At 38.1% G+C, this 26,410-nt stretch overlaps 1 protein-coding gene across 1 annotated transcript in view; it reads right to left on the bottom strand.

Annotated features, from left to right (window-relative positions):
• Ufl1 (UFM1 specific ligase 1) overlaps positions 1–26,410 on the bottom strand; it is a 392,500-nt gene that overhangs the window by 336,322 nt on the left and 29,768 nt on the right. Inside the window, exons 3-4 of the mRNA XM_067143679.2 lie at positions 10,551–10,792; positions 10,285–10,474 (exon numbers count right to left, since the gene is read on the bottom strand). Coding sequence (XP_066999780.1) covers positions 10,285–10,474; positions 10,551–10,792 — 432 coding nt within the window. The remainder of the gene's footprint in view (positions 1–10,284; positions 10,475–10,550; positions 10,793–26,410) is intronic.

The following is a 26,410-nucleotide window of genomic DNA, read 5'->3' as shown; positions in this document are numbered from 1 at the left end:
AATTGAGTATGGTAGATGAGTGTGTGCTAGAGATGAAAGGTGGTGTTGGAAATAGAGGTGGTATATGTTGAAATGTGGTGTTGGAAAGGTATGAGAAGTAGTGGTGCACTCATGAGTAAGTTGTAAATGAAGGTGGTTTGGTATTCAATGGGATATGAAATTTGGAGATGGAGAAGTGGTGGTACTTTTCAATGGCAGATTTTAAGTGTTGAGAGGGACGAGAACTGAGAAGTGGTGTTTGTTTAAGTGTTGAGAGGGATGTGAATAGAGAATTGGTGTTTGTTTGTAAACTTTGGTTTGGTGGACGTTTAATTATTGCTATATTATGTGAGTGTTAAGTGATGATGTATTGGTATTAAATTGCAGTAGAGACGGTAAATTATTGCTGATATGTGGAGATGGAGAAAGGGTGGTATATGTAATGGCAGAATTTAAGTGCTGAGAGGGAGGAGAATTGAGAATTGGTGTTTGTTTGTAAACTTTGGTTTGGTGGACGTGATGACAAGTTTCAGGTGGAGTATGGCTTGGTATTTAAATTGATTAAGCATGGCTGACAAGGATGAAGTTGCAACGTGAGCATGAATACGCAATGGCAGAATGTAACGTAAGTCTGGACTCAGCAACCTAGAGTGGGTCAAGTAAAATAAGGCAGGAGGAATGGAATGTGCAAGGGTTTGCGTGTTTAGTTAAGAGAGGCATGAAGATCTTTGACATTCTTAATACTGCTGATTTTATTTCAACTTTATTATGTCCTTTAATTATGTTTATTTAAACTACACATTCTGGGAAGACAACAGGAATATTCAGCAAAGACGTTGGACGTGGCATGAAAGGGCCGAGGATGACTACTGTGGTGACCCTCACTTTGGGGGTCACGTTTCCGGAGTATCTGAGGAATTTCATGGCATGTCCATGGAGTACGTTTGATTTTTTTCTTTTCTTCTTTCTTATTAATATTGTTTTGTTTGCTCATTTTTGTTCTCTGCATGTTTTATTTTTCTTTTCTTTTATCTGTACAGTATGTAGAGTTTGAAAGAGTGAATTTTGGCATGGGCTGAACATGTTATTTTTCTCATTTAAAGGATCAAATGGGTATTATTACTGTAGATCTAGAGAAAAAAAAAAAAAGTATCAAGTAGTTGTTGCAATCCTTCCTGTTCCTTTGCTTATAGATAGGTGCAATTACTGCTTTTGTACAATCTGAAGGTATCTTACCAAAATTCGACGCTAATTTTACTACTCTATGAAGCCATTTCATCCCTGCCTTCCCACTATACTTCACCATTTCAGGTCTAATTTCATCTATTCCTGCAGCCTTATGACAATGGAGTTTATTTACCATCCTTTCCACTTCCTCAAGCATAATTTCACCAACATCATTTTCCTCCTCCCCATGAGCTTGGCTGTTTGCAACACCACCAGGATGATTCCCTTTTACATTGAGAAGATGTTCAAAATATTCCCTTCACCTCTCCAGTGATTCCCTGGGATCTATTATGAGTTCACCTGAATTACTCAAAACACTGTTCATTTCCTTTTTCCCTCCCTTCCTAAGATTCTTTATTACTGTCCAGAAAGGTTTTCCTGCTGCTTGACCTAGCCTTTTCAGGTTGTTACCAAAATCTTCCCATGACTTCTTTTTGGATTCAACAACTATTTGTTTCGCTCTGTTTCTTTCATCTACGTACAAATCCCTGTCTGCCTCGGCCTTTGTTTGGAGCCATTTCTGATAAGCCTTCTTTTTAAGTTTACAAGCTACTCTCATTTCATCATTCCACCAAGATGTTTGCCTTTTCCCAAATTTACACACAGTTGTTCCTAGGAATTCCCTTGCTGTTTCTAGTACAGCATCCCTGTATGCCACCCATTCACTTTCTACATCCTGAACCTGCTTACTGTCTACTGTTCGAAACTTCTCACTAATCATATCCACGTATTTCCGTCTAATTTCCTCGTCCTGGAGATTTTCTACCCTTATTCTTTTGCAGACAGATTTCACTTTCTCCACCCTAGGCCTAGAGATACTTAGTTCACTACAGATCACAGAGTGGTCTGTATCATCGAAAAATCCGCGAAAAACTCGTACATTCCTAACAGATTTCCTAAATTCAAAGTCTGTTAAGATATAGTCTATTATGGATCTGGTACCCCTAGCCTCCCATGTGTAGCGGTGAATAGCCTTATGCTTGAAGAATGTATTTGTAACAGCTAAACCCGTACTAGTACAGAAGTCCAGCAAACGCTTCCCATTCCTATTAGCTTCCATATCATCCCCACATTTACCAATCACCCTTTCGTATCCTTCAGTTCTATTCCCAACTCTCGCATTGAAATCGCCCATTAGCACTATTCTATCCTTGCTGTTGACCCTGACCACGATGTCACTCAATGCTTCATAAAATTTGTCAACTTCATCCTGATCTGCACCCTCACTTGGTGAATACACAGACAATTCTAGTCCTAATTCCTCCAACTGAAAATTCTACCCACATCATTCGCTCATTTACGTGCCTAACAGAAACTATGTTGCGTGCAATGGTATTCCTGATAAAGAGCCCTACTCCAGACTCTAACCTTCCCTTTCTAACACCCGTCAAGTACACCTTATAATCTCCTATCTCTTCCTCCTTATCTCCCCTTACCCGAATATCACTTACTCCTAGCACATCCAGATGCATCCTCTTTGCTGACTCAGCCAGTTCTACTTTCTTTTTTCCATAAGTCCCATTAATACTGATAGCTCCCCATCGAATTCCATTTCGTTCGCCAAGTTGTTTCCAAGGAGTCCCTCGCCTGTCAAATGGGAGTGGGACTCCGTTACTCCCATAGGTCTGAGGCTTGCTTAAAGTGTTCTGAGCTCGGTAAATTCATGAAGCAGGATGCTACCCTACTTGCACATAGTCCAAGCGAGGATCTCTCCTCTAACGGGTTATGGACCACCGATGAATTGTATAGTCCTAGCCGCGTGAGCACAAGGAGGGCCACGACTCAGAATATGTCCGAGATGCCCACTCCCATTCCATAGCAACTGGTATCCCGACTCTCAGGACCACTTACTAGGCCACTCAGCCTTTGCCCATGGTTCCCGAACTAGGACGTGACTACAGTAACCCACAACATGAATCTTAAAGTAACTTAAATTTTCTGGCCGTTTGTCCTATTCTTCAAGTGTATTTATTTCTCTATTTCTCGAAGCAAACATTTCCTCCCTCTGCAACTCGAAATTTGTGCAATACGGCATTTGTGGTTTGTGAGGAACAGTTAACAGTGAAGCTGGGAGCTAATAAGACAGTGATTGGAAAATCGACAAAGCCTTGCTGTTTCTCTGGTGTCAATCACCGGTCACGTACAAAAGCGAGCCCAAAAGTTGCGGATGACAAGCAGCATGGTATTGACGAGAAGATTCAACGTGAAGGGAGGAAAGGTTAGCCACAACAAACAGAAGAGACTAAAGAATTTTTTCCAAAGGTGTTAACGGAGCTATGTTTCTTGTTTCACTACTGTATCCCGTCTTCTAAAAAGTTACTATAATAAGTGAAGTGATGCCGTAAAATAGAGTTTCTTTGTATTTTTGTAAGTACTGTTAAAAATAATGTATTCAGTAAAAGACCGTAGATATAGTAATTTCCACGTAAGGAAATACCCCAGAAAGTAAATATCGCCGCCCGATGCTCTTCTTTTCTCTTTTTTGTAATGGCTGATCACTGCTGCCAACCTGCCTGGTTACATATTAAAATCACCAGACATAACCATAACAAACTAACCTCAATGTAGGAAACACCGATAATCAATGTTTCCCTACGCTAGTAAATGATAAAAGATAAGATCAAATAAATCAAGATAATTATGAATATCTCGTCGATTTCCACGCTCAATGAGGAATTAAGGAAATAAACACACTTTCTCACTCAAAATTATCCGTCTTTATTTCGATATACACTAGGCGTACTATAACCATATTCTTGACAAGAGGGGCGTGTTAAACGATGCAATTTATTTAATAAGTCTTTGCAGTGTGATTTTAGAAAGTTCCAGACATCCAATGACTTCCCTTTCTTTTGCGCGAACATTTCCTTCTCTCTTCAACACCGGTAACCAGTAAGGAGAGAAATTATTGGGCATATTTTCAGCCTGCAGGCTGGTTATATCCTCAAGCTTATCAGGAAACATATAGGAATACTAATGTGCCAAGCTCCGTGAACGGAAATTAGGTCAGATTTCAAGTTCACTGCGGATTTGAAAATAATAATGTTATAAGTTCTACTGCCAAAATTTCGTCCCGCAAGAGTTATTTCGTGTACCGGTAGATCTAGACATGAGCCTGACGTACTTGAGCACTTTAATCATTTCACGCAAACAATGTTAATAAATGCATTATCCGAACATGCCACAATTCTACTTACTTGGTATTAGCCAAATAGATTTACAATCCCACACAAAAAGAAAATATGCTTTAAATATTCTCGCAAATGTATCACTAGTGACTTTAACGGCGATGCGGTGGCAACACGCAATTCATGCTAGAACAGTGATTGAACGTTGCCAACGTCCCAGATTAACGGTTAATGTAAGACGTCGTATCGGCAAGTAGGGTCCCTAAACTGTATGGTTACCGACACTGAAAAAGACCTGCAAAATACCCAACAGCAAGAAAAGTAACTATAAATCGATACCTTAATATTACAGGGGAGAAAGGGTAAGGTTGCACCCTTAGGGTACGTCCTTACACGGAGAGGACTATACATATGATTCAATTATGTGCTCAAAACGGTATTCTCTATATCTCGAAATTTCGATAACTTCAAATAAAATTCATATCGAGGTTCCACTGACACACGCAACACAACGCATAATAGTTTCCTTTATTAGACATAGGTATCTCAGAACACTTGGAGATAACGTTTGTTATGCTTTTTGGCAATAACGTGAAGAGAAAATAGCAGGAACTGACACCGACAACTCCCTGAAATTCATTCAACTCATTAAAATTATGAAGTAAGAATGAACAAAATACGCAAAACTACCACATACAAAAACAGATCGGTATGTCGCATACATTCTTAACATACGACTTTGACACGGGGAAAAGCACAGAGCCACTAGAAAAAACACGTGGCCTACAACTCCAACGAAATGACACACAGAAACGATATTAATAGCGCGCGAACCACACACTAAGAAACTAATTCATTCGTCCCAATTAACTGATATAGATGTTTGATTCCCATAGGGAATCAAAAATATTTGTTCCGAATGAGTAAATTTATAATACCAATATAAATGGTCCGTTATTGGAATCAACATCTATATCATCTGATGGCCAAGCAGGTATCAATTTTTGGTAGTGAGACAAAGTCTCTCAATGTGCATTGGCACTGTCGGTGGCTTCAAGTAGCCTACGCAGTGGCCTCCACGGTATGCACTAGCCATACGTCTTGGTAGATGTGCTAGGTACCAACTGATGAGCCCAGCCTAGCACGTGGGGGCAAAACGCTGGCAACCAGGAATGAGTTAGCTGGAAAATTTATAATGTCCAATAACGGACCATTTATATTGGTATTACCAAATAACTGAGTCGCTAGCCCGCGCTAGCCTTTCTTGCTTGTAGGACGACTGGCGTCCCAAATCCCCAGCTGTAAAGCACACATGCTGCTGTAGCGAGCAGGAAACACGATCAACTCGCGAAATAAAGCATCAAATAAATATGCTTGAAAATGAGGTTGGGTAAATTACACAAGCACATAAGAATTTATCCTTTATCCTAGATGAAGAGTATTTACCGTACTGGAGGTTATATTCGTCAAAAATAGGAAGAATCAAAAATAAATCGGGAGACGAGTTAAAAAACGGAAAGTTTCCGGGTAAATCGGAAGGATTGGCAAGTATGTTATTGTTAGGGGCAGTAGCCCAGACTTCTTTGATGTACTGGACGCTGATGCTGTTCGATGTCGGGGGGAGGAAACTGAAGGTTGGTGAGGTAGTACTTTTTTTTTTCTGCAGGAACAAACTCATGGCTTTAAAATGGAGGGACAAGAGCGATGTGTAAATGCTGCCTTCTATTATCATATAGTCCACAATATGTTGAATGATGTATTGTGTAGGATGGCTAAAATTGTTTTGTAACCCAGCTCTGAGACCACCTTTCAGCAAATACAAAATGGACATTTGTGACTCTGATATCCAATAATGGTCTACGAATACATGGTCGTTTTTAGATCCCTTATTTCCCCTTTTTCTTTTTATCTGCGCTATATCAATAATGCAAGAATAGGCATCAGTAGGTTTTGTCACTGTGGCTGATGACTTTCATAGATAGGACACAACATTTATTAATTATCATGACCACTTTCTCCTACAGAAATACTGGAATGTGCAAAAGAAACTGAATATAAAGTGAGAATAAAATGTCAGGTTAGGTACATCCTGGTAGCATATGCGACAGTAGACGGTACTACTAGCAACTGTCTGGCCGATGGTTGGGTGGCCGTTACCAAACCTGACAAACTAAGGGAGAACTAATGGCTTATGGGCAGGGGGCTTGTTGAAGTCGTTGTGTAGGAAATAACACATAAGTTCAACAGGAAGCTGCTGCCTTGCAGATGTGGCAGGGGACTGCTAAAGGCTAAGGGAGATAACCCTGACAGGAAATCTTCTGTAATGTTAGGCTTAAAAAGTCAGTTGGAGAGTTACTGCAATCGCTTTCAAGACAAATACGAGCCTCGAATCGAAGAAGTCAAGACGGCAATAGCTAAGTGAGTATGACGGCTTACAGCCTGAAGCTTCACCAGCTACAATACCCAAATCAAGACCCAGTTGCTGGATTGGAACCTTGAATATTCTAACAGTGACAAATAAAACTGAAGAAATAGTTGATATGAAGGAAAGGAGAAAAATTCTTAATATGGGGATGAGTGAAACCAAATGGAAGGCAACAGGAATTAGACACCTCCATCTAGACTATAAACTATACTGGTCTGGAAATAACTTGGAGTCAAGAAATGGAGTGGGCATTATTCTTCATAAGAATATTGATGTTTGTAGCCAGACTGAATTTGTCAGTGATAGAATAATTAAAGTGTCAGTAAATTGGAATGGGGATAAATATCATATAATCCACAATCAGGATGTTCAAATAAAGAAAAAGAAGCCTTCCTGTCCAGCTTGGAGGAACATATGGGTTGTGAAAATTTGGTAGTAATGGGAGATTTTAATGCTCAGGTTGGATCAGACAGACTGGGCTATGAATTCTCCCTGGGTCCTCATGGAATGGGGAATAGGATGACGGAAGGTGAACATCTTCTGGATCTTTGTATGAGACAGTGGCGGCTCGTGAAAAAATCAGCCTACGTGCTACAAGAAAACCACTGAATAAGCTTTATTTAAGTCTGCATATTGCCATGATGACCAACATAATTCAAACCTGTTAATAATAATAATAATAATAATAATAATAATAATAATAATAATAATAAAGCTTTTCTCACAATTTATAACTCAGAACAAACAAGAACAAAATTACATTGTAATGCAGGAAAACATTTAGGGCCAGTCAAAGATTCTTTGACTCACCAACGAATTCCTTATTTTTGATTCCAAAAGGAAGATGGATATTTTAATAAGCATTGGTTGGTTTCCTTAATAACAACATTATCATTGCGATAGATTGCCTCCACTTACGCTTTACTTTCGAGACTGACGTTGCTTTCAATCCCAGGCGATACTAATCTCTAGTGGCAGAATCGCTAACCACTTACCACGTTCAACGTCAGGGTAGCAGGAAACATCGTGCAATTCTACCCCCCTTGCGGGAGAAAAAGTAACTATTGACGGGATCAGTGAAAGTTGAGCCCGGTTTATGGTATAGTCCACCGGCTACGGCGTGTGTTGCAAGCTTGGCTGCGCCTGCGTATTGCTTCCTTCAGGCTACAAGCCAGAGCTCATTTCAGATGAGCACGGACTAAGTTTCCCGGGAGAAGAGAGCTAGGTGTTCAACAGATCTTGTCCTGATTTTCACCAAACACAAATTCATACCGCACTCAAAACAAAGAAAAGGCACCAGGATAATTGTACTGTACATAAATAATTCCGTACAGTTCCAAGCTGCGTGCTGGAGCCCGGTAGCACGTATTGACCGGCCGCCACTGGTATGAGATACAATATGGTTGTAAGTAATACTTGGTTCAACAAAAAGATATAGTTGGGACGATCAATATCGAACTGTGATTGATTATATACTCGCCGACCAAGAAGTTTAGAAGATTGTAAACGATGTCAAAGTAATTCCTAGTGAAAATTTGGATGGACACCACAGGCTGTTGGTTTCAGATATCACAAAGGGAAGACCTCCTAAAGTCTACAACAAAAGAACACCAAAAATAACAATTTGGAGACTTTTTGAACCAAGGGTGAAGGAAATGTTTGGAAGATGTTACCAAAAGATGATTTGAGATCTGCAAATGAGGAATAGGATGACCTGAGGAGAGTATTGGTGAAGACAGCTGAGAGAGTATGTGGAAGGCAGAGCCAAATAAGAAAATCCAAAGAAACAGCATGGTGGAATGAGGATGTAAAAGCTGCTGTCAAAGCTAGAAGTGGTGCAAGAAGAGCTTTGTACCATGCCAGAGTGTGAGGAAATCCAAGTGAAATTGAGGATAAACTATCATTTTAGAGAGAAAAACGATTACAGGTCAAAAAAATAGTTGACACTGAGAAACGGAAATGCAAAGAAGATCTTGCCAATAGAATAGGGCAAGACAAACACAAGAAGCTCCTGTATGGCATTGTTAAAAACAAAAGAAATGATAATAGTACTATCAACACAGTATAGCTTCCAAACTGAGAGGTAACTAGAAATATTACAGGTGTTCAGTAGATATTTCAATCACTTACTGAACTGTAATACAACTGACGACACACAAGATGATCCTCTAAACCCTATAAAGTATAATGTAGAAAGTTTGACCGGGCTGGAAGTGGAATGAGCAGTATGTAAAATGAAAAAACAACAAGTCTGCAGGATTGGATGAGTTTGTGGACATGATCAAAGCACTTGGAGAATCTGGAATACGATGGTTGTACAGAGTATTAAACAAAAATTTGGGAAGAAAACAAAATCCCCAGTGACTGGAGGCAAGGAGTGATTATTCCATATACAAGAAAGGTGAACAAAAGAAGTGTAACAACTATAGAGGCGTAACCCTTCTATTTCATGGCTTAAAAATATATGAGACCATCCTGTAGAGAAAAATCAGAAAATTTGTTGAACCTAAACTTGAGGAAGAACAACATGGATTTAAAGCAAACAGATCAACACTAGACCTCATATTTTCGACAAGTGATTTTCATCACTTGTAAGAATGCTCTTTTACAAGATATTAGAATCATTCCGTTTTGACGGTTTTCACTTTACAAAGGAAAATTCAATATGTCCTCCTATTCAATACATAACACAACTCCATCATTAGATGGAGTATTAATAATCAAACATGTTTTGTCTCATTTGAGCCATCTTCAGTGAAAAAAGGGGTTAAAGTTATTTACATAATAGAAGCTAAAAATGTGTAAAAACATAATGAAGGAAATGAATGACAAAACAAGAGACATGGGAGCTTTGTTTCTTCTGACAATACCATAAACCAAGAAATAGGCAATAGAGTACAAGCTGCATCAAAATTCTACCACTCCTTTCGTCAATTACTCTGGGATGTCTCAGTTTCCCAAGAGGTATAAAACATATCTTGTACCAATTCTAACATACGGACTGGAAGCAGCAATGTTGACTAGATCTGCACAAAGTCGCCTATAGGCCACTGAAATGAAGTCCCTTCAGTCATATCTCCAAAAGACAAGGAGAGACAAAATAAGGAGTGAAAGTTTTTGGCAACAACTTGCTGGAAACCTTAGAATTAAGCAGATGAGAAGGATGGCTCCAATTACGATTGTTGTTGGTGAGAGGCCCAGAGGGAGGCCTCGTGATAGTTGCCAAACGTGATGGAGCAGCTCGTAAACACCCGCATCTGCCTTGCTGTAAGGGGAAAATCGATGATGATGATGATGATGATGATGATGATGATGATGATGAATAGTGAGGTCCGTGCCATTTTTATTATCTCATACCAAAAATCACAATTTTTAATGGCAAGGTACAACATAAATAATATTTATGCTCGTACGAGCCTAAATAAAAGATATCTCCTCCTCACCTGGGTGAGATTCAACAAAGAGTGTTTCCTGCTTAAGGGGTAACAAAAAGAAATGTTGCCAAGTAATACGTTGATAACTCACAGAAAAAGAGACGCTCAGGCACCCCGCACTGACTCAGCAATTGGGAGACGGGGGTTGGACGGGTGGCTGCGGATAACGCACCCCTCACGCAAGCTCGATTGCGAGCAACAAACGCGTCTGTGAAGAAAACCTGTAGATCAGTCTTGTCCTGCCGTCCATGTATGGATTTTCCCAGCTCCTTCTCGATGATCTACAACAAAGAGCATAACTTCAAAAGAGAGAAGGACAACCTGTGAATCATAAGTACATTAAATGCTTCTACTTACAGTCTGCAGAAAGTCGCTAGGAAGATCATAGTGACGGGTCAGTTCTCCGATGGTGATCTGTCCTTGCTGGGAAAGTTTCTCGTCTATCTCCTGAGCAATACGCTTGATGTAAGTCTTGTCAATGAGCTGTCCAAGGATGATGGTACAACTGGAGTCGCTGCGCTCGATTTCAGCTGCTCGGGCTGACACTTGGCTGAGATCAACATTGAGGAGCTTGGCAAGTTCCACCAGGTTGATACGACCTACAACATAAAGCTAGCTTCACTAACACTAGAATATTGTGCAGTCCCTGCATTGGTTGTATGATTCATCCCGAAGGAGTCAACGATATGCGTGGCAATGTATGGTCATCTTTTATTGAAATTCACACAACAATTGCAATATCTTCCTTAACTTAAAGAAATACAAGGTGTAACTGGATTAAAGCCACTATATATTATACGTGTAACACGGTTCTAAGTTAAAGTCCCCAATGTGTATGGAGTTATGTTACCTGCCGAGCACGCTTCCCCTGCGAGCATGTCAGCTGAGAGCAGCGGGGAAGTGAGACATCACAGACTGGAGAACTTGGTCAAGGCTATATTCCATTAGACGACAGAATGTTCGATTCCCTTCCATCATTAATTTCTTCTGAATGAATTAAGATATGAAGAAATGAACTACATCGCTGTGTAGCCTATTTTTTTTATAATCATGATTCCCAAGTTTCAAAGAGATCTGTTGAAAATTAAGGAAGATATTAGCAATTACAATTTCTTGAGGATACCGAATAAAAAGGCAGGCATTTCTCTTGTCAAGCCAGTTCACCTTGTACCACGGCCGGCTGTTGGGTATTCTGCGGGTAGTTTAAGTATTACGATGCACTACAAGTCTTAGAATATTTTCAGTATCGTGTGTGGTGTGACTGAAACTTGCATTTTCTCACCAATACGCTATAATATTATTTGATGTTCGACAGTGATTAACTTTACAATGAATACTGAAAGTGTTGAAACGTTAAAACTGTCCATGATCTTATATTTAATTTTGACTGTGCTAGTAGTGAAACATAATCCAATATTTTCAGACTGTTCAGGTTATTGAATTTCCGGTAGTGAAGCATCACATTGCATAGTTGTTCTACCAAAGGTGTTGGAACATTTTTCAAACTGTATGTCTATGTTACGAACGACTGATATCATTAATCGTATTTAACTTTGTTGTCAAACTTTGATTCTATTTTACAAGTGTCCAGACTCTTAAGTGAATATAAACTCAGTACTGTATTAAAACGATCTGGTGCATTCAACATTCCTTAAATTATCCCGATAAGACTTGTGTCGAACCCAGGATGGTTCCAGGAAGGACAGTGTTTTCTTTTACCATTTTCGATAGTCAACGGGACTAAATTCACAGAACTTATTCTTTTTCCTTTGATGTTGTGTGTCAAAGCAGGATAACTTGTTTTCTATGTCGTTATTCGGACAATGTTCTCACACTTAACTTTAATAAGGCAACTTCTATTTTACGTGATTAATACATCACAAGTTTAATTTTGAGTTCAATTTAATCCATCAGTAATGACTGTGTTCTTCTAATTAATTAGTGAAATCCCACTGTGAAGACAATGGAGTGCAGCTTGTGTCTCGTTAAAGATCGGTACTAACCATAATCTCATTTGTGCAGATCAATTATTTTGAATCCATTTCATACCCCACTGCCGTGTTACAATCAAGACCACGAGTGCTCCTAGACCATCCAGACCTCCGAGATATTCGAGACCGGCTTGGAAGATGGTGGCACCATGAGCAGACATTGCGACCCCGCAATATATCAGGACCAGTTCAACCCCAGGAGAAGTACTCATTGTAACTGCTGTGCTGAGGTGATGTTAAATTCTGACTTTATTTTATGAATAAACTTTTTTTTTAAACTTAGCATTCCATTATACTTATCTTACTTCCCTCTCCTCTGTAACAAGTCAGATAAGGACCGATCACCCCTGTGTTCAACTAGCCATCAAAACAAACTTTTACGGTTACAAAAAAAAAAAAAAAAACACACACAGGTATGAATATATATTTAAAATTAAAAACTTCATCTTTGGTCCGTATTGAAAGGAGATTAACATACAATAGAGGAAAGCGTAATTGATCCACCTTTTTTCAATACAAAGTATATTGTTAATACAATCAAAACATTTTTATTTAGAACTGGTTTCGATGCCTTTGGACACCATCATCAGCCAAAATAGGTCATATGTACAAAGATATACGAGTATTATAATACATATTGTAGACCCTTAATAATAAATAACATTAATTCGACGAAATAAAAAGTGACGGTTCTTAATAGTCATTCTTACAATACAGGGTTTCCATAAAAGAACTCCCGGGTTTTGAGGCAAAATATTGTAATGATGTAAAAACCTTATATTAATGTTTAATACATAGTTGCAAAGGTTGCATTTTCAATTTTCTTTTTTAACAATTTAATAAAAGTTCAATACAAGCCCCTTTAGTGGCACGGCACACATCGTAACGGTATTCCATCCCTTCCCATGTCCTGGCCAGCATGCCTGGGGAGACGGTTGCCACACAATTGATTATTCGTTCCCTGAGATGGCCAACATCACAAATTTTCTCCGCATACACAAGATTCTTGATATGCCCCCAGAAGAAAAAGTCTACAGAGTCATATCAGGGCTCCTTGGAGGCCATGGAATAGGTCCTTCCCTTCCAATCCATCTGTTGCCGAGTCGAGCGTCAAGTGCCTCATGCACACGCAAACTGAAGTGTGGCGGTGCCCCATCTTGTTGGAAGTAGACTAAACCCTTCTCAGCCTCAGTGTCATCTAACTGAGGAAAAATATATTCCTCTAACATGTCACAACAGACATCACCATTGATATTTCTTTTAACAAAAATGAAGGGACCTATTACTCTATCATGCATAAGACCACACCAAAGATTCACTTTTGGCGTGTCACGTTCATACTCTATGAACTCATGGGGGGGCTCTGATCTGATTCTGTTTACAGACCCATTCACTTGAAAAGTCTCATCACTAAAAACATAATTTTTAAAAAAATCGTTATTTTCATCGATTTCGTTTAGCATAGAAACAGAAAAGTCAAATCTCTTAATCTTGTCTGTCAGTTTAAAGTGGTGTAACAGTTTAAATTTGTTAGCAATTAAACGAAGTCTTTTATGAACTACCTTATGAACTGTTGATCTTGGTAACCCCAACGCCAGACTGCGTCTTGTCAATGTTTTCTTAGGGCTTCGAAGGCTTGAAGCTCGGATTCTGTCCACATTCCCGGCAACTTTTGTTTCAAAACACTTCCTGTTTGTTTGAAAGCACTTAACCATTGGCGAATGGTTTTATCCATAGGCGGGTCAACACCATAATTACGTCGAACGTTTCTTTGTACCGTAACAACAGAATGAGTTTCTATTACCCAAATAACACATTGAGCCTTTAGTTGTGGCGTCGCCATAGCGTGGCCATCCAGACAGCACTGACTGCCGCTACGTTGTTTCAAGGTCAACGCTCCGCAGCGCTGCCAACTATTGATGAATTGGTATGAGTAAAACTTTATGAGCTACTCGTTTCAGAGAAATTAACTACATTTTGCTATCTTCTACAGTTAATTTGATATAAATTTTTAAAACCCTGGAGTTCTTTTATGGAAACCCTGTATTTACAAGTTATGAACTTGTTGGTCAAATTATAAAATGAATGTGAAAATGTCAACAGCTTTTCGGAAGTTGCAAGGGCGGTAGTCTGGATGATTGACTGATATGGCCTTGTATTAATACTCAACATGGCTTAGCTGTGTAAAATATTCCGGAGGTAAACTAGTCCCCCATTCGGATCTCCGGGTGGGGACTACACGAGAGGGACCGATCATCAGGAAGATGGATACTGATATTCTGCAAGACGGAGCGTGAAATGTTACAAGTTTGAATCATTGTGGTAGGTTAGGGAATCTGAAAAGGGAGATGAATAGATTAAAGTTAGATGTAGTTGGTATAAGTGAAGTACGTTGGCAGGAAGAACAGGATGTATTGTCAGGCGACTACCGAATTATCAACACAAAATCAAACAGAGGAAATGCAGGAGTTGGTTTAATAATAATTAAGAAAATAGGGCAGCGTGTAAGCTACTATGACCAGCATAATGAAAGAATTATTATTGTCAAGATAGACACCAAACCAATGCCCACCACAATAGAACAGGTCTATATGCCTACCAGCTCAGCAGATGATGAGGAAATCAAAAAACATATGAAGAGATAGAAGATTTAATACAATATGTAAAAGGTGACAAGAATCTAATTGTAATGGGAGACTGGAATCCAGTGGTAGGTCAAGGAAGAGAAGGTAATACAGTAGGAGAATTCGGATTGGGACAAAGGAACGAAAGAGGAAGTCTGCCGGTTGAATTCTGCACTGATCATAATTTAGTCCTTGCCAATACTTGGTTCAAACACCATAAACGACGGCTGTACACGTGGACGAGACCTGGAGACACTGGAAGGTATCAAATAGACTTCATTATGATTAGGCAGAGATTCAGAAACCAGGTTTTGGATTGCAAAACTTTCCCAGGAGCAGACGTGGACTCTGACCACAACTTGTTGGTCATGAAATGCCATCTGAAGTTGAAGAAATTGAAGAAAGGAAAGAATGCAAAAAGATGGGATCTAGACAAGTTGAAAGAAAAGAGTGTGAGGGATGGTTTCAAGGAACATGTTGCACAAGGACTAAATGAAAAAGCTGAAGGAAACACTATAGAGGAAGAGTGGAGAGTCATGAAAAATGAAGTCAGCAGGGCTGCTGAAAAAATGTTAGGAAGGAAGAAAAGATCAACTAAGAATCAGTGGATAACTCAGGAGATACTAGACCTCATTGATGAACGACGAAAATACAAGAATGCTAGAAATGAAGAGGTCAGAAAAGAATACAGGCAATTAAAGAATGAAGTAGATAGAAAGTGCAATGTAGCTAAGGAAGACTGGCTGAAGGAGAAGTGCAAGGATGTCGACGGTTGTATGGTCCTAGGAAAGGTAGATGCTGCATACAAGAAAATCAAGAAAACCTTTGGAGAAAGGAAATCTAGGTGTATGAATATTAAGAGCTCAGATGGAAAGCCACTTCTAGGGAAAGAAACAAAGCAGAAAGATGGCAGGAACATAAACAGTTGTATCAAGGTGAAGATGTAGATAATTTGGTTCTGGAACAAGAAGAGGCTGTTGATGCTGATGAAATGGGAGACCCAATTTTGAGGTCAGAGTTTGACAGAGCTGCGAGAGACCTAAATAGGAACAAGGCACCTGGAATTGATGACATTCCCTCTGAATTACTGACTGCCTTAGGAGAAACCAGCATGACAAGGTTATTCCATTTAGTGTGTAAGATGTATGAGACAGGAGAAGTCCCATCCGATTTTCGGCAGAATGTTGTTATACCTATTCCCAAGAAAGCCGGTGCTGACAGGTGTGAAAACTACCGCACCATTAGTTTAGTATCTCATGCCTGGAAAATTTTAACACGTATTGTTTACAGAAGAGTGGAAAAACAAGTTGAGGCTGAGCTGGGAGAAGATCAATTTGGCTTCAGAAGAAATGTAGGAACACGTGAAGCAATCCTGACTTTACGTCTGATCTTTGACGATCGAATCAAAAAGGGCAAGCCCATGGATTTCTTCATACACAGTAGAACCTCGATTATACGTTCCCGGAAACTATGTTTTCCCATATTATTTGGTCAAATTATGTGCTAATGCGAGCATCCTAATTAAATCATCTTGTAAAAATCCTGCATTATCCGTTCCTCAAAGAAACTATTTCCCGGATCAAACGTCCAGAAATTACAGTCCAATCAATGCTAAACTTCGATCATGCGTTTTTCAAGGAACTGTATCTCACAAAAGGACGATACGGCATATTTACGGATCTTGGTGTTAACGTCCCGTCATTGCCATAATTAGAGGAAGTACTGTAATGGAAAATCGATCAATGGTGAAGTTGCATAAGGGACAATCTTAGCATCGCATTCAGGTGGTATCGGTTAGAGAATCCTCGGAAATCATAAACCAGAGAGTGACCACAAAAATTTGGAAGGAGACAGAGTGCATTTCGATAGCTTTCCTTCATAGTTAAAATTGAAATAATTGATAAAGAGATTCAACCTATTCGATACAAAAGAATGAGGAATGTAGTGAATTACATTCCCATTTAATAATAAGTAGAAATGGTACCGATTTCGACCCTAGTCCAAGTTATCATCAGCCGATTAAAACATGAAAATCAATGCATACGAAAAGGAAAATGAAAGAACAGGTACAGTCCGGATCAGTAGAAGAAGCGATATAAAAATGAACGGGGTTAGACACTATAAAACTCAGAAGAAGTAAAATGTAAGTTCAGTCAAAAGAAAACAGTGCGCAATTCTCTGAGCAGCAGCACGGCACACGCAGCGCTAGGCAAAGTCCCACAATGTTTACGAATAGTGGAGAATGGTTAAATGAGCCAGTTTTTAAACACTGTCAGGCACAAAGTCACATCACAATCGAACACATACAAAGATCCATAATCGTGCAGGAGTTAAAGACGAGTAGATCCATTGAAGCAACTTGCCAGCTCCAGGTGATCAGCGCGACACATTCAACATTAGGCACTGTGGTTTCAAGCGCCGAAGTAAAATGTAGAATAGCTTGAAGATCCAGTAATTTTCCTCGGTCGCGGGAAAGTAATTATATAGATAAATATAATACAATTCAATATAATTGAATAAGTAATTGTACTCCTATAGAATACTTAGAACAGTTGACGTGAAGAAACAATTGTGAAGAGAAAAAATATAGTAAAAAGCACAATACCGGAAACAAATGAAAACGTATTGTACCATTACGTTACATTAGCGGCCGTAAATGTCATGGAAACAGTGGACAAATATGGCGCACAATAGCTTCAGGCAATGTGCAAATACACAGAGTAGAGATCTAGTAAATCGATATCGTCCGGCCGCAAGGAAAAGGAATCTCAAGATTAAATAATGATGGACTAAAAAATTTGAATGAAACCGATTCTTGACTACCTTGAGAAGAAAAAGTTACGAGTTGAAGAGGAGCAGCACGACTTACGGAAGGATATAAAAGGGTCAACGCAACGTTAAATACTAAAGTATTAATATACAAACAGCAGTGAAGATTACATCTGCAAAAATATCGGCAGAAAAGGCGTAGATTTGAAGGAAAATATTTGTTACTGTAACACCTAAACTCAGAAGCGAAAGGAAATTTCAGCCGAGTCATACATTGCCGAAATTAGTATTATAGCGGCAAATCCTTGCTAAGGAAGGCATAATTTATTGTTTCCAGGAGGGAGACAATATCTGTTTAAGCGAAAGAAATAGCAAAAAGTAGGCCGAATTAGAGAAATCTCTAAATTTAAAAACGAATATTTTCGACCAATACGAGATTCTGAAGACAAATATTACATATTGAGTAGCCTACTATTCACCAGTATAATATGAATTCTACTATGTATTTGTTCTTTTATGATTTCATGGGAACTGGTGACAAGATGAAGTCAGCTTAAACAGATGGAAATGGTCGTTCAAGACGAAATAGCTCAAGCCAAGATCCCCAGCCGGAGCTGCAGATGACGTAGTCTTTGGACTGCAGGGGCTGCCTACTCCAAGATGTCCTAGACCAGGAGAGATCCAGCGGCAAAATCCCGTTACGAGATAAGTATTATGAGTTGCATCGTAATGAATTTGAAATCAATTGATGAAAAATATTTATATGTGTGCAGGAGTGCTAGAAGTAAGAGATTTAGTGCCAATGAACGGATATTAGAGTATAAATGCCAATTATTAGCCGATGATGTGTGCCAATTTCTGCAATATAACTATGGTGCTAATGTAATAATTTTAAGGTTAATGGAAACTAGATCTGATTGAGTATTCATGCATGTTTAGTGCCAATCCATACGTGTAGACCGTGAAACGTTTAACCAGTTGTGGTTGTAGAAAATGCAGGCGAGATACGAGACGTAACCTAAAACTTCAGATCAATATGTGTTACAATCATAGCCAGTACGATAATTGTATTGTAAGGAAATGTTTGAAATATTACGAAGTTGCAGTGTATGAGAGAATAAATCAAAAAAAAAAATCAAAATCTCTTTATTTGCAAATGAGGTGTCTACCTCGGTGGCAAATGGTACACTAAAATACATTATTGTCAAGCACTAAATATTAAATTAACAAGAGAAGAAAATTTTTCCTATAATACAATATTATACAATTTACGCTAACAATGTTTTCTATTAAACACACAGCTCATCCTTAATAAATTTATATTGTTTACAAAATTCTAATTATAATATCTCCTGTACTACTTACAAATATAGTCAACTGATACACAGTATGTGGAATTGCTTCAAATGATACTATAAAACTGGTATAAGATTAATATTTACATTGCATTTATTTATTTACTTTTTTTTTTTTTTTTTTTTTTTTTTACCCGTTCTGGATCCTAAGTAGCATAACGACCTGCTGCGTCTTAACCAGAGCCCCTTTTGCCACCACTTTTCAGAGTTCCTGAAGGGCCTTCACAGCTACCGTAGCGGTCCCAGGGCCCTCGAAGTCCCCACTGTACTTCACCCCTACAGGCAGTCCCCTACTTTGGCTGTCCAAACTCCTTAGACCAGGGGATGGAATTAATTTATTCACACACATTTTTTTTATTTACAATAACCTGCACTGGTCGAATGCCCTCTAACACTTCATTTATTTTCTCTGTTGCTGTTTATTCTCTTCTTGAATATCTGTACAGATTTTGGAAAAGGATCAAACACTACCCCTGGTAAACTGTTCCACTCCTTCACACCCTTCCCAATGAATGAAAATTTACCCCAATCGCTTCTGCTAAAATTCCTTCTAATTTTATATTTGTGGTCAGTCCTGCCGATATAATTATTTTCCAACTGAAGCCTCTCATGGATATCTCCCCATGCTTCTTCTCCTGTATAGGCTCTATATAATCCTGTAAGTCTAGTTTTCTCCCTTCTCTTACTTAAAGTTTCCCACCCAAGTTCCTGTAACATTTCTGATACACTACTCTTTCTCCTGAAATCCCCTGTTACAAATCTTGCTGCTTTCCTCTGCACACTATCTATTTCTTTTATTAGGTATTCTTGGTGAGGATCCCAAACACTGTTTGCATATTCCAATAATGGACGAACCATACTCAAGTAACTTTTTTCTTTTAATTCTTTGTTGCATCCTTTAAGTAGCCTCATTATGACATGTAATGATCTGTATGCTTTCCCAACAATGTCATCAATATGACCCTTCCAGTGCAAATTACTTTCAAATCTCACACCTAAGTATTTGCACTTGCCATCTTTTGGGATAACTACCTCATCCAAAGTATATTCAAATTCAGTTTTAAAGCTCCTGTTTGTAAAAGTTGTAACAGTTGATTTGCCTCCATTAACCTTCATATTATTTTCTTCAACCCATTGTTGGATACTTTCAAGGTCCCTTTGTAATTCTGAACAATCCTCAATGTTGTTTATTTCTCTATAAACAATTATGTCATCTGCATACAATCTTATTTTTGATGTTATATTGTTCCCTAAATCATTTGCGTATATTAAGAAAAGTAACGGACCGATTATACTACCCTGTGCAATTCCCTTCCAAACTTTCTCTTCCTGCGATACATTATTTCCTACTTTGACTTTCTGAACCCTTGAATTTAGAAATGCTTTTATCCAACGTGTAACCCTTACGTCCAATCCTATTCCCTCCAATTTCTTTAATAATATTCCATGTTCCACTCTATCAAAGGCTTTGGAAAGATCTATGGCTATGCAATCTAACTGACCTCCTGAATCCAACTGATCTGATATGTCCTGCTGAAATCCCACCAGTTGTGCCTCACAAGAAAATTTCTTTCTAAATCCATACTGGCTCCTCATGAACCAATTTTTATCATCACATATCCCTCTGATGTACTTCGATATTAAACTCTCCAGAATTTTACAAACTATACTGGTCAGGCTGATTGGTCTGTAGTTCTCTGGTTTCCTTTTATCACCCTTTCCTTTATAAATTGGTATTATTATAGATTCCTTCCATTCCTTTGGTATTACACTATTATTTATGACATAGTCAAAGAGAAATTTTAAATAAGGCACTATGTACCACCCCATTGTCTTTAATACCTCCCCAGTAATTTGATCACTTCCTGCAGCTTTTCCTTGCTGAAGCAGTTGGATTTCTCTGAAAATATCTTCGTTTGTGAATGAGAAGCTTCTTGTTTCCCTCTGTCTCTCTCCCTCTCTATCTTCTGTTTCGGTTTCCAACTCTTGACAATCATCTACTGAATCTCTAAATTCCCTACTAAATAGGTTTGCTTTCTCAGTATCTGTTAAATAGTGTTCACCCCCTTCTCCCACCATTGTAGGAATTTGGACTCCTTTTCCTTTTTGATTCCTGATATATGAATACAGCTTTTTCCATTTCCCTTTGTGGTCATTACCCTCTTGAAGTATGCCATTCATATAATTCTCTTTTGCTTCCTTTTTCACTCTATTCAGTTCCCTCATTAGCTGTTTTCTAGTTTCTCTACTCTCCCTACCCTCTTTGATTTTCCTGTTTACTATTCTACATTTTCTTTTTAATTTTCTTATTTCCCTTGTATAATAAACAGGGTCTGAGGTCATTTTACCCTTCTTAACAGGTACAAATCTCTTCTCTCCTTCCCAAATAATTCCTTTAAATTTAGCCCAAAGTGTATCCACGTTACTCCCTTCACTTATCCAACAACTGAATTGTGATTTAAGGTAAGTCCCAAATTCATCAACTTTAGTATTTCTGTACAATTTCTTGTCTTGTGTAACCCTCTTATTAAGCCTTTTTGGTACGAGTCCTACATCCATTATTACAGCCTTATGGTCTCCTATTCCTTCAATTACCTCAGTTTTATCAACAATTTCCCATGGTTTAACCAAGAATACATCTAGTAAGTTATTGAGACGAGTCGGTTCTTGTACTACTTGTGTAAATCCTCCCTCCCAAATTAACTTATTTGCCAGTTTCTGTTCATGGGCTTCACTTGCAGCTCCTTTCCATTCAACTTCAGGCAAATTTAGATCTCCCCCAATTATTACCATATCATTATTATTGTTTTTATGAGTATAATCTATTATTTTTTCAAAGATTTCCATGTCTCTTTCCTCTCTTCCAGGCCTGTATGTTCCTATAATTCACACCTCCTTCATATTATCACAAACTAATTTTATCCCTAATATTTCATCCCTTTCATCGGTAAACCAATCATGTGAACAGTAATTTTCCTTCACCAGAATAAACACCCCCCCTCCCTTTTTATCTCCTCGGTCTCTACGATAGACTGTGTACCCTTCTGGAAATACTTCTCTATTACCCACCCCTTCTTTCAACCACGATTCCACTCCTATCACCACATCAGTCTCATAAGATTCCATCAATGTACCGAATTTTAATTGTTTATTTACTACACTTTGACAGTTTACCAAGAGCAATCTCAGACCCCCTTCCTCCCTAAAACTTGACTGTTGCAATTGGGTAACTTGAAATTCCTTACTATCCTGAGTTTCTTTTTCTAGTTGACTGAGCCAGCTTGAAGTACAGCTGGCTCTTTCTACTAGTTTTCCTGGTCAGTATTATAACTCAAGGGAGTTGCCTGTTTTACAGTACATATCTTAAGATTAATAAAATCTAGAACAATATTTGCTATCTTTTGTTTACCTGAATTGTTTAGATGGAGGCCATGTTTTGTATAACAGTATCTCTCAAAACTGCTGCATTCAATAACCTGAGTATTCCGAAAATGTTTACAAATTTTAACAATATCTGTATTGACCTTGTCCACTTCAATGTTCACACACGAGTCTCTACTCAAATCATGCCTGTGGGGCACGTTCACTACAAAAACGTTAGTGTGGGTCAGCTTCCCTAGTGTATGTTTAAGTTGTGATCTTACATTCTTGGCGTCGTCGCGAGCTACGTCGTTCGTCCCACCGATGATAAGCACTGCATCGCCGCTCCCGAAGTTCCTAGTTGCTGCTTCTACGTTTTCCACAACACTGCTGATAGAAGCTCCTGGATATATTTCTCCGGTTGCTGCTATATTCTCGTCGTTAATAACTCCCGCAATTCCCCTTCCTTGGCTATCACCAAACACAGCTACCTTCGCTGATTTAGGCCTAACTGGGTCTTGAATCTGAATTCTAGGCCTAAATTTTAAACTCGGCACGGCAACGGATCGCGATGATTTGGTTTCACGCGCGCGATCACTTTCTTCCATGATTAGATTATTTAAGGCAGAAAACCTATTTCTAATGTTTATTTCCGGAAATTCAGTTGTAGATTTTTTCTTAGCCGGCCATCCACGAACTACTTGACACCACGTGCTCGAGTTTGTTACTTGTACCGGTATATCACTCGAAGAATGGTCAGTCCCAAATTCTAGCGATCGCAGTCTTTCTTTTAATTCTTGATTTTCAACTTTAAGAGTCTCATTGTCCTTTTTTAGAATGTTTATAATTTCTAATGCACTTTTATATTCCTCATCGACTGTTTTCGGTGCTTCGTCAACGCCGTCCCCAACAACAACATTCCGAACACACTGCTCACAAATCCAGTCAACATTTTCATTAGTTTTTACGTCTCTAGGGCAATTTCCGCACTTATAATGCCACCATCGATCACATGAATCACACAACATTCCATTTTTCACTAATTTTCGACATTTTCCGCACTTTTCGTCACATTTTACGGTTAATTTACTCGGAGAATAAAACACTACGTCGTCATTACCGGGCGCCATTTTGAAAAAAAACAAAAATAATCAGGTTATTAAGTATTGCTACCGTAACACAGAGGTTATTTAAGTGGAAATGAATGAATATATTTTCAAATATGGAGGTATATATATATATATGAAGGAAATGGAATATTAATGTGGCAAGATGTAATTAGAGTGAGGAGATATGTTTCTGTTCGTTGCTTGAGAAAGGGATAGATGATTGAATTGCGAATTCCTGTGTTACATATGATATTTATGTTAGAATTAGCACTGCAAGTGAAGGGTTTAGGCCATGTTAAGTTGAATGTTTGTCTTGAGCCAAGCATAATGTGTCTCGTAGTAACTTTCAGCGGAAGATATTGATAGGTTACGTGTTTGTTATACATTATGTAATATAAATATTCAAGAATAGAATGGAGTCTCGCATATTTACATGTTTGAAGGTCAGCGCGTTAACACTAATATGAAGTACGGTTTTCTTTGACAAAATCTTGGCACAGCGAAGAGATATTTGAGAATAAGTAAATATATTGGCATATGATTAGGAATGCATGGCACGATTTTCGCAGGTTAGACTAACGTACTATCATATCTATGGCACTCTTTAGTAAGAATATTTGGTTTACTTTGTACATACGGTGATGTACAGTTTTAATTTATTCATTTTTTGGTTATGATAGGAATGATAATAACTGCATGGGTGTTTTGAACCCAGATTTAAACATGGTAATGCTTATCTCGTAACGTGATGAGTCACAAGTGAAAATCCAAACAAGAATCCACACATGTATCCAAGTAAATTTCGTCAAACAGACCGAAATGAAAGATGAAACCTAAATGATGCCCCAAAGATAATCCCAAACAATATTAAAAGGAAGATATTCCACTCCTCCTTGGATTAATAAAGTTTTGGTCCCTATTCTTCCCCTTGTATCAATTTAAACATGGAAGATATGGTATATTTTTGAAACTTAACGAAAATGTAAGCAAATATGATGATAATTTATAGATTTTTCAAATATGTTTATCTCAGAAGTCAAGCATTTGAGAATGATATTTGTAATTTCACACGATTTTCCTTTCTTTATTGCCGATGGATGCATATTATTCAATTTTATAATACATTAGCATGCTAATAAACTAGATATAGTTTTGATTTTTGCGTTTCTATTCCTTAAGTAACTTGTAGTGCATAGTAGTATGATAATATATGGATCTATTGAATTAATTTATGCTAAATACTAGGTGATCAGATAATTTCCTTGACATATGGATACGGAATGACTGGATGAACGGACAGATACTCTTCAACGGAATCTACGATTTGTCTAAAGCGTATGGGAATATAATGAAGCGAATTTACCCTGAGAAACGAATATGCACCATGTTGTGGTAGCTCGTGTTCATAAATTATATCTCAGTTCAGAGTCTAGGTATGATTTACGACCCGATGCTTTGAATTTTGTAGCCGGAGCAATATTTAAGCAGGTGTATATTCAGTTAATGCTCCAACGCGGCGTAATAGAGGAAGTCACCGCGGGAACATTAATAAACGAAAGATGCAGTATATGCACAGTGCGCAATTTTTTAAAACGTAAAAAATTCAAGTTTTGATTGGAGTAGTCGAAATCGGCGCAAGGCAGGAGTCGAGTATGAATGAGAAGAACCGAAATGAAGGTGAATTTTTTTTTTTAAGAAAAGATAGAATAAATTAATAGAGGAAGAGGAATAGTGGAATAAGATAATAAAAGAAATTGAAATTAAATGGTGATGAGGAAGGATAAGATAGGGAGATAGATGAAGGAGGGGAAGTTTAGGGTGGGTTATTGGAGGTAGAAAATGTGGGTAGGAACTTTGTAAGGCATGGAAAATAGAATTGGGGTTTTGAAATTTAGAATATTTGAGAAGAAGAATTAGGAAGTCGAAAAGGATATTGGGTTTTTCAGAAATGTTGTTTAAATTGAAATTAGGGTTGAAGTATTGATCAAGGTGAATAAAGCAATTTTCAGTAGTGTTTAAGAGGGGGCCTTTGTTTATGATTTTAAGTATTTTCATGTCTTTTTCAATATTGGTGAAACTATGGTTGGAGTCTTGTATGTGTTGTCCTATGGCGGAGAATCAATTGTATTTAATGGCGTTGATATGTTCGGAGTATCTGATATTGAAGTTGCGGCCAGTTTGTCCGATGTAGGAGGAGTTGCAGTTGTTACATTTGAATCTGTACACTCCAGATTTAGAAAAAGCATTAGATTTATTTAGTGATTTAGAGTTGTGTAAAATATACAAATTTCTATTGTTAGTTCTAAAAGAAATTTTCATGTTGTGTTTTTTAAAAATATTAGTTATTTTATAAGCATCTTGAGTGAAAGTGGAAAATGCAGTTGGTTTTGTTATGTCTTTAGATAAAGTGGTTTTAGGAAGGTGTTTTAATTTGTTGATGATGCGGTTTATGAAGGAGTTGTTAAAGCCATTGAATTTAGCGATGTTACGGATGGTGTTCAATTCATTATTTAAATCTTTTTTAGACATAGGGGTGTTGAAGGCACAAAAAATTAAGCTGTTTTAAGTAGCACGTTTATGTGCTCGAGGGTGCGAAGAATCTTGTCATATTATGGTTGCTGTTTGGGTTGGTTTTCTGAATATTTTGTAAGATAAAGAAGAAGGATAGTTAAGTCTAGAAAATTAAGAGTTTGGTTGTGTTCAGATTCGAGGGTGAATTTAATGTTAGAGTCTAAGTTGTTGAGATGAATAAGTGTAGAGGCTGCGTTGGTTGATTCTTCATTTAAAATTCATGATGGAACGAGTTTTGTCAAATGTTTGTACTTGCAAAACGTCTACATTATGTCCAGCGTTACAAGTTTATTTATTTCTTTTTTTACTTTTTTCGATTGTCTTATTGAACAGGGTTTTGGCACTTCCCTCAGGGCACTGTATAGTCACTGGGTTTTGAAGCAGAAGTCGAAACGCTCCTTAAGTACCAGTAACACAAATATAGTATTTTAATATTAT

The sequence above is a fragment of the Anabrus simplex genome, chromosome 3 (genome assembly GCF_040414725.1).
Source record: "Anabrus simplex isolate iqAnaSimp1 chromosome 3, ASM4041472v1, whole genome shotgun sequence".
Classification (NCBI taxonomy): Eukaryota; Metazoa; Arthropoda; class Insecta; order Orthoptera; family Tettigoniidae; genus Anabrus; species Anabrus simplex.
The sequence above is the reverse complement of the archived record's forward strand: the minus strand, read 5'-3'. Positions and strand labels throughout refer to the sequence as shown.